The following is a 15,835-nucleotide window of genomic DNA, read 5'->3' on the forward strand; positions in this document are numbered from 1 at the left end:
TCAAATCAGACGGCAATCTTGTTTTTCTCACTCGTACTATTCTCTAATCAACAGCGCCTGACATGGACGCTCTGTAGACCTTTACGCGGGTCCTCCTACCTTGCATCTTCTCCCCGTGGTGTGGCAAACACACGGCTGCCAGACATAAGCTGCAGTGCTGCAAATACAATGACATGTTTCGGCATGAAGCACATTTGGAACAGTATTGATGCGGTTTTCAAGAAGATTTTTATTCATCAGATAAAATATAAGAAACAATGTATGCATTATAAATTCCCTAAAATGTGGTCGTTTCTTAGGAATACTGAACACGGATGCCGCATAGGGCCCCTCGATCAAAACGAACGAGACACGTCTGTGCATTGAACTCTGAGAAAACATTATTATTCAGGAAAATTGATGATTTCGCCCCCTAAACATGGCATTCAAATATTAACTATGTTCTCCTTTTAAGCAGATTGGACATGTTTCTGGCACATCTGAGATGTCCTTTTTTTTCTATTCAAATAAAAAAAAATCTTATCATTGATTTTTTAAAAAAAAGACATCATCGGAAATTGAAAGATTTCGCGATTTACAAATGCCTCCTTGTGTGTGCATTATTTGAGCATTGCAGTGCAACCGTGGCCTTGCTTGACTGTCAATATCAGTGACATAATTTTGTCATTGTCCAGAGATCAGAAAATCAATCACAAACCACCACTGAAGTGTGACATTTTGCAGTGTGGCTCGCCCCAAACAAAATTCCCAAGCGAGAGCCCGAATAGTCTTGAGGTGTGTACCTAGGCCCTAATGAAATAGCAAAAGGAATCGCTATGCATTATAAAATGGTTAGCGGCTATGCATCCATTTTCCATAAAGCGTATCAACATACCTTTAGTTATGTGCACTGGCTGCCATATGCATACCCGGGATCTCCCAGTATTTAAATACCGGAAGTGCATTCAACTCACATGTGCCAAGCAGATTTGTGCACATGTACCAAAATCTTACCCGTAGTGTGCAGTAGATGCATGTGCATGACAGCGTGCTATGGTCTGAAGAGTCATCACAAGAGTCCTTGACACACCAACGCAAGCAATTGACATGGAATATGTATTATTAAACGAAGAGAAAGAGAAAACTACCTGAATTACCCTAAATCCTCCTTGCAACATGTTTTCAGTCAGACATGTAGCCACAGCCATTGCCATGGGGGTCTCACCCTCTTTCCATATTGTCTGATCATTTGGGTTGCAGAAATCCTAATAGCATGCAGATGCGTCAGTTTCTAGGGCTACCGCTCAAAATACAAAATGGCTGTAGTTTGGGTGTGAACTAATGGCGATGGGGATATCAGACACTAAAAACTGGCAACTGCTGGATGCAAGAAGCAGCTGCCAACCTGAAGTTTGGGATTTCAGGGTGAGTTCTCATTAAACATCATTCACTGAGAATTCACATTTAAAGAACTTTGCAGCGTTTTGGTTCATTCCAAATCTTTCTGGTGGTCTGTTTGTAGGTGATGAAAAGATATTTAAAATCAACTTGCAATTTTTATTTGTATTTATTCTCAAAGTCGACAATCTCATGAAACCCTAATTATGCCATTGCTTTCAAAAGAAGCCCAAAAGTTTGAAAGGACTAGAATACAAACCGTTTCTGTGAATAGATCCTCAGTCAATTTGCTCCCTCTGGACAAAATATGTATTTGAATTTTACTCAAGTGGTCTGATTATGTGTAGTGGTTAATGTATATTGTGGTTTTCCCAACACAAACCAGATGTACAGTATATCCATGGCACGCCTATGTAAACATTGAAATCAGGAGCATGAGTGAAGTAGTTTGTTGTTCATATTATTATCAATCTACTTTGCTATAAGACCAGTTAGGTTGAACTTATCAAAGTCATTTGATTGAAAACATTATTTTTAAAAGCTCTCTGATGGGAATTGTTTTGAATAATTGGTCCAAATTCATTTTGTAGAATTTAATATATACCTTCATTGAGGAAAAGCATTGCAATAGTACTACAGACATAACTGGAAAAATGGTTAACAGGATAAACACACTTTCTATGTCCCTTCGTCCCCTAACACCCATCACCAAAAGTAAAAGTGTGGCTGGTAGGAAAGGGGCAACCCCCTAAACCGAAAACCCTTCTACTAACACCACATCCTCAGATTCTGCGTTTTTAATTGTTGAAGATTTCTTTGAATCCCCAACCACTAAAAGATGAGAGACAGAAATTTAAGTACATTTACATTGATATTTCAGCATAAATATATTGTCTCATAGAGTGGCATTTAATATGAAGCCCCTATAAAAACAAACAGCCATGGTATCATATTATAGTTACAAGTAATGTAACTTTTTAACCTTTATACAAAATATTTATTTAAAAGGCTATTTTAAGCAGCATGGATTGCACGAAAGGGGAGTGTGTACACTTGTTGTGGACTATTTTTGTTTATATGCTGCCTCTGTCTCACTATGTTTCTTTTGTTCTCATTACGGATTTTAATTGTTCTCTTATCCCAATATGAGATAACCTTATACTTAGAACAAATATCCCTCTTATCATGTAGTCATCTGTTAAAAGTATAAACACATACAACATGTTACAAGGCATATTAGTTACGTATTCTTTTTAATCTTCATGATTACGTATGTAAGCTTTTTATAAAGAAGGTATTTGTTTCAAAGTTGTACAGAAAAAGGGGATGCCTTGGTAGCACTATTAGACCTATAACCTTGACTCGAGAGGAGTGTGAGCTGACTTATTTATATACATTTATTTAAACACTTCAAAGGCGGTATTACAAGGATTCCATAAGAAAAATGCACCCAATCGTGGATATTTGTGATTAAGGTACCTAGGATGAAAATGAATCAGCCACCTTCCAAAAATGGGAATTTGGACATATTCAGTTATCTGATGGGATGGCAAAGCTAAGGGGGAAGGTCAAATGTACTGTTTTCTTTTGTTGCCATTACTGCAAATTCCGTTCTTAAATATCAACAATCTTTCCTTTTTAAGGCTTTGACAGCACTTTAACAACGATTAACGTTGAAATGGCTGGTTTGGTGGCCTTTGGACAACATTACTGATTGTGTTGGTTTAATGTGAACAATGGTGGCAGAGCTTCAAAACCTGGCCTTTGTACTCTGTTGGTTCCTTTGGTTTCTGGCACAATTACAGGGTTCAATTGATGTGGAGAAAATAATTCAGATTATTTAAGAGCTCAACTTGGCACATTAAAATCAATTTTCTGAGGGAGAAGTATTTCCTGCTCGTAGCCCTATGCTTTGGTCATGGCTGTATTTGAGTGTGCTTTGGGGAGTTTTGGGTTCCTCTTTTGTCGACATGATAACATTCTATGCCTTTACCCCCGTCTCTTGGAGAAAAGCTATCATTTGTCCAGGCTATAAAAAAGTCAAAAAGAATCCCCAGCTACCTATAGACCGATATCGCTGCTAGACTCTATGTTAAAATATTTGGTTGTGCAGTACTAGCAAGATTGCAAGTCTGGGTAGATGATAACTACAATTTAGTACCTACACAACTGGGCTATCGCAAGGGTTTAGGTACCCTATATCAAGCTCTGAACCTATATCTTATTATCTCCAACGCAATTTATCTTAAAGGGAGGGTTGCTGTGTGGCATTTGTGGGCATTTGTGCCGCTTTTGACAGGGTCTACAGAGCAAAGCAGCGGAACCAACTCAGGTCCATGGGATGCCTCATAGTCCTTGACACAGTACTCTCACAGACCTACGATAAAGATATGGCCTGTGTTTGGTCTGCCCTTATGGTCATTGTTCCTCTATCTTTCCTGTTAATTCTGGAGTCCGGCAAGGATGTGTGCTAGCGCCCCTAATATTCCCACTATTTTATTTATTTATTTTGCATTTTTAAAGCGCTCACACAGCCCAGGGGCTTTGAGGTGCTGTTACAGGAATATGTCTCTTAGTTGTGTATTATAACACCCTTAATACCCAGATGTTTCTAAGCACAGAGCTGGGGATCGAACCTGTGTTTCTTTTTGTCGCCTTGTTTCCAAGGCAAGCATGTTGCTGCTGAGCTATCCTCCTGGGACAATTATCATTAATTTACATAAAAGCTTAGTGCAGTGGTCTGTCTTTAAACGGGGGGGGGGGCTGAAGGTTGTCCCGAGGAGGCCCCAGACTCTCTAAAAAGGGATTAAGATTACCGTTTTAATATAAAATAAAACAGATTTTCTGCTGATTATTTTTTCTATTAAAAACAGTCACCGTAATCCTTTTTTTAAAGTGCCTGGGGTCCTCCTGGATATCCTTTGGGCTCCCTAGGGGGGCCAACCCCTATGTCGAGGGTCCCAGAAACAATATGTTTGCTCAAACGTGTCTCGGTATATACAAGTTTGGATGCCACTGGCTTAGTGGAAGTCAAGGCTGATGCCCGAAACCTTCTAGGCATGCCAATCCCTGTTCTGATGTACACGAATGGTACAGTTCTCATAGCTTGCACACCACTCTCCCTTCAGTACTTGAGTTCCGCATGCACAGGGTTTATGGGTAACCTTGATTTGTCGATGAATGCCACTAAATCGGCAGTTACGGTGAATCAGTCGGGCCACAAGCGTTCTAATGTTACTATCTTTAAAGAGGGAGGGGAGGCAAATCGAATCTGTCCTGATTATGGCTGCCTGGGATTCATATTTTCATCCAATCAAGACATGTAGAAAATCTGACACCAAAATGTCCCAGGCGGTGGGTGGTGTGTGGTGTTTTGCCAAATATTTTATATCACAGCACCTTGTATTGTTTTTGAGAACTTACATGGCCACGATAAATGCTGTGGCAAACTATGGGACTGACCTGTGCGCAGTAGCTGATATAACAACCTCACAAATTGAAGAACAACGTTTTTTTACTTCGATTTCCCAACTCGACCACTTCATATGCAATTCACTGCAAATTGGGCAAGGCATTTCTCGCTGACGAGATAGACCTAGAACCTGTTAAGTTGTGGTTAAAATCTTGCACCAAAGGAAAAGCGACTCATAAACCTTTGATTCTTACACACATTTTGCCATTAGAAGTCACCTCGCTACAGATCCCCTGCAATGAGCCTCCTCTCTCTCTTATAAATGCCACAAATAGCTGTTTAAATCCTTCTGTTATTACCAGGTCTTATGGTAAAATTGTGGTAACACATGTAGACCACCTGTAGACCATGGAATGAGAACAGAGGGAAGGGGGGAAGCCTTTAAACCGTGGATATATTATGCTATCTTCTGGTAGAATGTTACTCCAGGTCTAATTTCAAACATGACCGCTGTCTTATTGCGAGGGCTAGGCTTAACTTGCTGCCACGGATGGCGGTAGCTAGCGAGTGGTACCTGGTGCACAATGGTCAATCTGCTTGCCCACTATGTAGTGTACCGCTCGAAGACATAGTTCATTTTTAATTTTTTTGTCTTTTATTAGGCAGAGCACCTTAAAATCCTTACTGTAAAATGTTAATTTTACTCAATGTAGACCAGCCCTATATTTTTCATTTCAGGTCAGTACTCCCCCGTGGGCTGGACCCTATTTTCTTATCACCGACAACCATTAAAATACCAAGAATCTTAGCTGAAATTGTTATAGATTATTGTTTTTATGTTTTACTCTATGCTGTGGATTCTTGCTATTATTGTGTCTTTGCTTAACAATATCTTATGTATGTGTTTGTGCTTGTGATGAAGAAGTTTTTTACTTTTATGGATTAACTTACCCGAAATAAAGTTTTTGACTGACTGAGTGTGCTTTGCATCTTTCGGATCTATGTGATCACTGAGACCACACATAATTGTGACGGCCGAAAATGCTGACTATTTTTATTTATTAAACCCTCTTTGCACCACGTACATATGCAGGGGGAGACCCCTGCACACCCCCATATTACTATAATATCCCATACCCCCCCACATATGTATGTGGTGTAAAGGGGGGTATTTAAAAAAAAAGTCGGCATTTTCGGTCGCCGCAATTTTCAGGTCGACATTTTTGTACGATTCCCATCTTTCTGGTGTTTAAGCACTGAGGTCCGGCCTCTATGTATCACAACGTGAAACAGTAGGGTATAACATGTCTATTTTGGGCTACATAGGACATCAATAAAGAGCCTTTTGGAATTGTAAGAAGTTTTGATGCCAGGTTTGATTAAAATAAAAATGACGTTTACCATTTTTGCTTTAAAAGTAAGTTAAAATGAACACGTCTGTATTTTAGTTGAGGCACATGCCTTTGCTACAACCCTTTCGTCAGCAAGGCTTGTGCAGCCATTACTGGCCTATGTAGCCTAACATAGAGATCCAGCTATCTAATTCCCTTTTCCTAGTCATTGTCCTAAGTTTAGATTCCTTGATATACTACACCCTTCCTCCTCAGTTTGTGAACCTGAAGCAATTTCTCAGAAGAATACCTGAAATATGCCTGATCAGATTTCAGTTCAAAGATCCAAATGTTGTTCGTGCACAAATGTTGACCAAGTCTAACTACAGGAAACTGTAGAAACGGCTGTATAATGGAAGTGGCATTCAACCCCTCAAAATGGCCGCTTTGAAGGCCTAGCCAGCATTTACACAGCGTGTTTGCTATTGCCAGTATATTATACCATTGAAAAAGATGGTTGGCTGGAGGGCCTCCATGGCTCACTCAGGTCTACATTTCAAAACAATAGCTCTCTTCTCTTTACGCAGTTAACATAAATGCGAAAGGACCCTGCACACTGACACTCATTTCTCTTTCTTAAAATATGCATCTATGCCCAATGAATGGTCAGAGGGATTGCCAAAGTTGCAATGACAATGCTGCATTATCCGTTCCGCTTCGTAGTAGTCGCTGCTATATAAAAGTACCCGTTTTTCAGATGTATATTCCCTATGGGCACACAGTGCTGAAGAAACTGGATTGTGCAGACTGGGCTAGACATATATACATTATTGGTATCCTACAGTGTACTTGAAGGTAGATGGCCCCACCAGTGATCAATTAGAGCATCTTTGCTGTCTCCATGGTAATCATGTCCGGGATTCCAATGCAACGTCAACATTGCACGCATGTAGAAAACACCCTGATTGTGGCAGTTCTGAATCAACATTCTATTAAAGTCTGGCAACTCCTGTAACTCCCTGTTTCATTGCTGTTTTCTGGCTTCGGCTGTTTTTCTGGGCCCACAAGTCTCACCCATGTCCTTGGGTCGCTCAGTTGACTGATGCTCAACGGCACCTGGTGGAAAGGTGCAGTCACCCCCGTTAGAGCTGTCACTGTCTGAGAACAGTGGCCTTTCTCCAAGTCGATGCATCTGCCTGCTAGCCCGCAGTTGCTGCTCCTTCAGTTCTGTGTAGGAGCGGGAGAAGGTGTGGAAGATGGAGGTGACCGGGAAAGCCATCAGCAGGATGCCGCTCAAAATGCTGCTCAGTGCCACCACTTGTCCAGGAATGCTGCGGGGCACCATGTCCCCGTATCCTACTGTTGTCATTGAAATCACTGCCCACCAGTAACTGCCCGGGATGCTGGTGAATTCTTGCTTGGCACCCAGTTCACTCTCTGCTAGATACACTAGAGGAGAGAAGAGTGCCATGGCCACGCACAAGAAGAGGAGTAGGAGCCCAAACTCCCTGGTGCACCGCCTCACAGTGAGTCCCAGAGTCTGCAGCCCCAAGGAGTGCCGTGCTAGTCTCATGACATACAAAATCCGCAGAGCTCGGAGAACACGGAGCACCAAACCTACTTTCTCAAGGTATTTGTTTCCGGCACCACCCGGTTTCTTGTTTTCTGTCGAGAGCGCGTCTACGATGAGGGTGACGTAATAGGGCAAGATGGCCATTACATCTATGATATTCAAGGGCGTCCTCATGAATATACATTTGCTCTCTGCCTGGACAAAGCGAAGGAAGAACTCCAAGGAAAACCAAGCCACGCAGACTGTCTCCAGTACGAAGATGTCGTAGCACTTCTGTGAACATTCCCCCTATAAAAAGAAAAGAAAAGACAAACATGAGCAACAATTGTCAAAAGCAATAACGTAATTTGGTGCATTTTTACTAAGAAGTATTTTCTTCATTGCATCCCTCCCACCTGCCTTGGCAACTTCACCTCCTCCTATGCCACTGTCGAAAGCAGAGGTCTCCAACCTCTGGCTCTCCAGATGTTTTGGACTACGACTGCCATGATCTCTCACCTATGCTGGCTATGGGTGATGGGAGTTGTAGTACAAAATGTCTGGAGTGCCAAAGGTTGCAGGCCCCTGATCTAGAGAATCTGCCCCAGCTCGAAAGAGCATATTTTCTAACAGTAAATAACAAAAGAAAAGAACACAGCATGTCACCCTATGTAAGAGGACCGGCAGATCTAAGCATATGGACCGGGGAAAGTGAGCGTGGCTGCGAATCAGGGTTTTAAATCCTGCAAATGTTAATATTGTAGTTTGGGAAGATTTGTTCAGGTTAAAACGTAAGTTCTGTCAAATAATGTTTAATTTTGTTTCAGTGTTTTCACTGAGCTGCTCTCTGCGTTTCATCATTGCCATGTTTTAGTTTTCTTCCTGTTTCGTTATTAATCATGCTTAAACAGAACCGACAAAAGGGTACTCACACTGTAGACAGTCCTAAATTCTGTCAAAAATTTGAATTAAATCTCCATATCAATTTGAGGCTAGTGCTTGCAAAAGCCAGTCACTAAGGAAGTAAAGCAAAGAAGAAGTCTAGAGTATGCTGACAATAAATTTATTGTTGAAAGCACAGTTTTTTAATAGATCAGAATTTTTTATACTTTTGACAAAAATTGAATAAAAGCAATTGAAAAAAGTGAAGAAGACATAAAACATAACATTTATCATGAATACATAGAGTACAAAAGAACAACATGTTCATCAAATCACAAACGTGGATTGTTCAGGAGCATTTAATGAGAAGAATAAAACAATCCTTGCAGGATACCAATTGTTCCTACAGCACGGGGCCTTCCAGGGTGTATTAAAAATTACCCTGGTAGGTGTAGAGAAAAAATATTCAATTCGCTAAATTCGCATGTTTATCTGCCAACATGTAGGAGGAAATCATAAACTCGTTCCCGAGGGGAACAACACACATAGATATCACGTTTCGGCGTGCCAGACTGGCATCAATAGTAGAGGCCTTCCTCAGGGCAGGATTGGAGTAATTTGGTAAAATCACCCTAAAAGGGGCAGAAATAGAGGGGACATAGATTATACATACAAGCTTCTGTTGGGACAACTTCAAAGGAATATCAAAGTTCAAGGGTTGCTGTCTTTTAATATGCGGAACACTCACCCAGTACAGATTTAAAGAAGACGGGGTGGAGTCCGTGGGAGCTACTTTTCCAGTTTATTAACCTTCATGCATGGTATAACGGTGCCGCCTGGTTTTGAGAGGAGAATGAACCTGGTTAACGGTTCTAGGCTCGCTGTGGGGGAGTACACCAACTGTATAAACAAAATTAAAACAAAAACGGTGGGCTGCAGAGCAGAGAGGCCATGAAAGCTTACTGCAAGTACATTGCAGGTGGATAAGTACGACTGCCTATACTCTGGATCAAAAAGAATTTTACGTGACTGTTGAAAATAAATAAATAATACTAAACACCAAGGTCAGTGGTTAGGTGCAGAGTAATCAAGGGGAAAGTAACTGAGGGAAAGGTTAAGCTAATGGAACTGAGTGGAAGCTTATGTAGGAGACGGCAGACTCACTGTTAAGATGAAGTTAGAAGTGCGCGCAAAACCCGTGCACAAAGTAGGAACGCGGCACAACGGCGGCACCACAGATAGGGTGGAGCGAGTGTGTAAGGGTGGGAGATCCAGTCGAAGGGAGACACACCCCGGAGTGGTAGAGAGGAGAACAAAATATATATAGAGAGAATATAGAGTATGCAGTGTAAAATGTGCAAAAAAGAGGGACCCAAAGGAATAGCAATAGACCTGAGGGATACCTTGTATTATTGTACTCCAGGTGGGGCTGGTCCATGGAAAAGGGTAGGATTGGATTTCCAACTGGTACGGTAAATGTTGGTCAAAACCGGCGCCACAATGGGTGCTGTGGAAGAAAGCACACCAAACATAGCAAAAATGAAGGCGTGAGGAGTGGCAGCGTGTAAAACCATTACGGCGTCATCAGGAAAGGGCACCAGAGTAGAGCAGTAACTGGCCACGAATCCGAGGCAAAGAGACCCGTGTGGCATGTGTAAATTAGAAACTCACCAGTGGCTGTGGAAAAGAGGCTCAAGCAGTAGGGCTCGTGCAGTCAGAGCCAATGGGAAGAAAATGCTGCTTCATGCTTCAGGGAGACGGATTGCCGTGAGACCCTCTCGAGACAAGCAGCTGAGGCTGGTGAAAGCTGGCTTGCACATCACGGGAGGGTTGTCACGGCAACCACATTTCGAGCCTGAAAAAACCCTACGGAGGGTGTGTCAAGCATCCGGCGTCAGGCGCTCGGAACAGGGAGAAGGCTCAAGCTGGAGAGCCAATGAGAAGTGGGCGGGGCAGTGGTCCTGATAGTAAACACAGTCTTTCCCGAAGTGGAGCCGTGTGTTGCTGGGACCCGGTTTCAAAAACAAGAGGTTGCTCGAGGGGAGGGGCAGGGGGGGAGGACGTGGGCCTACAAAAATGCGAATATGGCGCGTGATTGTTGTGCGTTGTTGTACAGTCCTGTGCCATTCGTTCCCAGGCATTACCAACATGTTGCCTGTAAATCTCTGTATCTCTGTGAGGGGAGAGAGGTGGTTTTTTGTGGATTAAAATTGGGAATTAAGTGCGCGGCAGAGTGAAAAGCACTGCCAAAGGTTCAAATTACTCAGTTTGCTGGTAAGCACAGGGTTTAAATATGGGAATTAGGCACGGGGCAGAGAGAAAAGCACTGCCAAGGTAAAAGGGTGGGCACAGTTTGAAAAGGACGCCACAAGAGAGTGCTGCAGACCGCCAGGCTGACTAGAATGCGGCCGCAGAGGGGGGAAAAGGGAGGGGGGGCCGTATACAGGCAGCCATCTCAGGGCAGACAGGCTTCAGAGAGCTTGAGTCAGAACCTTTTCCCTCTAGTTTAGACATTAATACATATGCATGTTTTTTACATTAACGCCATTTTGAGACCTCAGTTGATAGAACTAGTGGTGATATTAATGAATAGACTATCGTGGCAGTAAATGGTTGGCTCTGAATAATACTGAAACTGCTTTTTTAAGCCTGGGCGCTTTGAGGACTCACTTGGTTTGGGCACTTGAACAAAAGTCTATTACGGGTTGAATGAGTATGTGGTAAATAACTGGGATACGAGGAAGGTCAGTAATCCCAGGTTACTTCCGGGGATGGACATTTCTAGAAGGTTCTGAGGCAGGTGCGTCTGTGTCCAGGATGGAATGGTACAGAGATGGAAAAGGGACTTAGCGAGACTGCTTTCAAGTGGAGCGAGGCATCTTCCCAGGGATAGTCATGGTCAGTCCTTGTGTCTTATCTCAGGTGCCAGTTTCCTTCTCGTCATCAGACTGAAACCTATGAAAGGCCCGGGTCTTTGGGGCGGGAACAGGTTGTTGCTCGAAGGTTAGAAGGGGTAGTCTGTCAGTTGTGTCTGTTCTATCTCGTTGCAAATGCAATAATCTCTCCCTGTCCTTTGCTACTCTTCAAATGTTATTTTAGTCGGGCTCGTTTCTCCAACAACCTGAATACAGAGGGAAGCATGGCAAATGGCACTCTTGTCTTTTTTAGTGAGTTTGTATAGCGCACAATGTCATGTTGATCACTGCTACGGCCCCCTCACTGACATCTCGTTAAATTACACCTACAAAGTTGCATCAGGTAGCATTGAGTTAACCAGGAAAGGACATCATCACACAAAGAAGCATCGCTTTTTAGCATTTCTCTTGAACCACAGAAGACTAAAACAAGAGCTCTGTAAGATCATGTGACTGCCACCACCCTGGGGGCCCAGAGGACCACAGTAAAGAAATAGACTTGTTTGAGGGTCTGGTGCGCGCAAACAACCCACACCCAAGGACAAAACCAACTTATTAGGACATGTACGTCCTAAGGGCAGACAAAGGATTAACGGAGACTGCCCTCCCTATGCTGGGCCTGTAAAGAAGAGCTGAATTCAAGAGTCCCAAAAGGGAGTGAAGATAATGGTCAAAAGTTTAATTCTGGTTGATAGAGTGGTTTACAGAGATGTGTCAAGAACCATTTGGGAAGGCAAATGCAAATGTAGGGTGGGATTTGGGAAGGCAAATGTAGGTGAACACTAGTAACTTAAATGGGATTCACAAAGCTTTACACACACATTTGTCACTTGCCCGAACAAGTCAACTAAATCTGCATGATGCAGGTTTAATGCAGGGCTGGACATGGACATTATTAACTGTGGGTTCCTACCAGCAATGGGCGGGCAAGGGATTTGGGCGAAGGGAGTGGTCCGGGAGCAGGGTTGTAAGTTAGGTGGAGGAGGGAACTCAGATTTTTCTGTCTCCCATGAATATTCCAGGAGATTCATTAATACATTATTAAAGAGATAGAGACGTTCCCTTTAATGTAGCAGGCAAATTATAAAAGGTGTACATCTTTTAAATGTGCAAAGCTGTAGTTTATTATTTTGTGCACAGTACAATGTTGACAGGAATATTCACAAGCTTTCTAAACGGACTTCCAGTAGTCTAGTGGGTAAATTAGAACTTTTAATTTCCTTCTTTTTATATTTACCCACTGTGTGCTGTATGCACTGCACACTGTACACATACACATGAATGCCCACATTTTCAGCGATAGGTGATGTTTCCTTGTGAATACGAATAACCATATGTGTTGTGATTTATGGCGTGCCTAAGCCATAAGTGTACTTTTGCAGTGCAAAGTCATTTTGTACTGCAAAGATGACTTACAAAATGACTTTGCACTGCAAAAATACACTTTGCACATTTCCATGAACCAGGGTTTGTGTTGACAATGCAAAGTCACTTTGAGCCATGCAAGAAATTTCATGAATCGGGCCCTGAAAAGTGTCTACTGTCAGGAAAGTGCCACTTAGTGGTATCTTTCAGGTCACAACATGGTTTGGTGATTGACCACCACAATTTGTTTTCGTTCAAGGTTTTGTCCAAAATCGCGACGTTCATGTTGATCTAGACATGGGCGCAGGCAAGGAGGAGACAACGTAAGTGAAAGTGGGTCTACTTGAAGTGTGAGCCAGTACTGCGGCTGTGTGACGATTTCAGGAACTCACAGACGGGTTTGAAAAATGCAAACATACAAATGGTCAGTGAATCAAGGACACAGGAAAATGTGTTCTTTAAATGATGTTAGAAAATGTTCTCTCTTGCCTTTAAGTAATACAAGCACTTTCCCAGAAAAAGAAAGCCAAAGCAAGCTGGCCATTTGGCTCGAGCCATGTCTGAGTAAATGTTATCTGGCCTCCGCTAACGGTATGATAATCACATCAACACAACCAATAGCGTGTTTCAACTCCATTGAATTCTAGGGGGTCAGTGTTTTTTTTATTATAGAGTATCTGAAATTTGACTGAAGAACATAGTAACTAGAAATCCCTCAGTACTTTTAATAAATGTTGAGTTGCTTAATGGTGCATATACGCAACTATTAAGAACACTTATTCTGCAGGCAAAACTCAGTCCTCTCCATTGCATTAATTTAGAGATCGGAGAAAATAGTCTCAAAACAAAGGGATCAGTTTCCTGTCAGTAAGAAGCTCATGACAGGTAATGCATACTGAAGTCTAAGTCACGGGGACCTTCCATATTGAAACAGTGACTGGCGTACAATAGTGTCATGGTCAAGGTGTTCTGTTCAGTGAACGGCTTCTACTGGTATGGCTTTGCGCACTGTGTCCATATCCAAGGAGCAATATTTGCAACAGCTCCAGGATCTGATGGAGCAGAGTCTGACGCAAGATGGGGTAAGATTGTTAGAACTGATATAATATTGTTTTGTCCTTATTGTATATGTTGGCCTATGCCCAGTCGCTTTGCGAGGAAATTCGTATTACAAGGTCGTGACCTCAAGTGAATCAAGCCTCCATTTTAGGTTAGAGCCGCCATTTTAGTTTATTGTACAAAGTCACCCTGTAGTCTAAAATGGCCGCCTCATGTGCTCTTGTTCTTGCCTTAACCTCTTCAACCTCTGTAGGAGTGTTAATGTCCAACCTGCCTTCAGGCTACAAGTTAGGGTCATGTAGACCTCGTCCTTTGTTGACCTCGGGATAAGGGGATTACTTGAATCAGCGATGGTAACCTACAAGTATACAAGAACAATAACGCTATCCAAATACGACATGCGAAACATTTGTTTGATCTGTATTAAAGCAATGTGTAAAGAGTGTAATGTTAAACTAGTGAATAATAATGTTTGTTAGTGAATGTATTAAAAAAGTAAACCGCATGCACGAGATATGTAAATTAGGAACGAACCTAGCGTGACCCTAGCCCAGTACATGATTAACTTGAAAGAGGCTGGAAACGAAAATGTATAAATACACTGATGTCCAGCTAGCAAATCCTGCGCACTGCTCACATTGAACCCTGCTGGTGGTCTCTGTCGTCTCGTTGAAGGTTGGCTCGGCTATCGAACCGGGATCGGACGGTGCCAACAGAAACGGCCACCCTGGACGAGAAGCGAATTCCTCGACAAAACTGCACGATCCAATCCCTGAACGGTGAGCTGTAGCCCGAGACGACGTCTTGACGAGGGTCCATATATCGAGGTGGGTAAATTTGCCGAAAATCACCAGACACGTGGGTCCTTAGCATTGTCCTTAGTAACCCGATCGGGCCTCCCAGTCCTTTGGTCAGGTGAATTGTGACCCAATTCTTAATTTAACCCTGACAATTTGAATTTGGCGCATTGTACTCGCAAGCACAATACTTGACCAGGTAACACCAGAACTTTGATATGCCTGGGAAATTGTCTGCCTGCTTTAGGGCATTATTCCGCAGCGACAGACAATCTTTGGAAGATAGCCGTCCCGCACCACAGGAGGGGTCGCCGGCATGTACTATGTACTGTAAGAAAGGCTTTGGTAGTATAGCATTTAATGACTTTTGGCACAGACAGACCAGACATAATTCTAATCTTCGGTGGCCAACCAATGGTAGTTTTGAAATCCCTCGTATAGAATATCTAGAGTCTGTATTAGTAAAGAAAAAGGCTAGACCTGCAGCATTTCAAGCATTGCATAGTTGGAAAACAGAAGCTTTTCAGCAACAAAAGAGTAGAGAGAAATATATGCGTAGACATATGACAAGTGTCAAAAGGCACGGTTATATGATCAAAATAAACAATTGGAGTCAGTTAGGAACACGGACAGGGAGTTTCAATTAGGCATTCAGAAAATCCACCCTTCAAAAGATTTTCATACGTCAGATGAATTGATTAATAAACTTTTGCATGAACGAAGGCCCGGTGCCTCTGCGCCACCTCCGTACGTCCCTCCTCCTGGCGCTTTGCCCCTCCCCGTTGTTATTACCCCTCCTATAGTTCCTCCGGTCCTCCCTGCTGTTCTTCCTGTTGTTCTTCCAGCTGTCGCTCCTTTGCCTGCCCCCTTGCCTCCACCTGTTGATATTCAGAATGTGCCTACTCTTCCTCTTCCAAATGATTCTGCATCGCTTGTAGTAGACCAGGGAGCGAGACCAAGGGTTGTGACTCGTAATACTGTGTCCCCAGAAAAAAAGAATGAATTGATCGCTTTGGCTACACATATTCCTGAGAAAAATGTTTTTATTGAAGGATTAGGGACTCATTTGAGTATAATGTGGAATAGATTAAACAATGTAGATTTCCCACAAGGGTTACGGGATTTGAACGCCTTAGCGTTGTCCT

At 42.6% G+C, this 15,835-nt stretch overlaps 1 protein-coding gene across 1 annotated transcript in view; it reads right to left on the reverse strand.

Moving 5' to 3' along the window:
• Positions 1–209: 209 nt before the first annotated feature.
• The window catches only part of KCNG2 (potassium voltage-gated channel modifier subfamily G member 2), a 1,266,507-nt gene continuing 1,250,881 nt past the window's right edge, over positions 210–15,835 (reverse strand). The window contains exon 5 of the mRNA XM_069620646.1: positions 210–7,981. Within this exon, the coding sequence (XP_069476747.1) occupies positions 7,145–7,981 (837 nt within the window). The 3' untranslated portion in view covers positions 210–7,144. The remainder of the gene's footprint in view (positions 7,982–15,835) is intronic.

This window comes from Ambystoma mexicanum, chromosome 5q, assembly GCF_040938575.1.
Source record: "Ambystoma mexicanum isolate Mex_15411 chromosome 5q, UKY_AmexF1_1, whole genome shotgun sequence".
Classification (NCBI taxonomy): Eukaryota; Metazoa; Chordata; class Amphibia; order Caudata; family Ambystomatidae; genus Ambystoma; species Ambystoma mexicanum.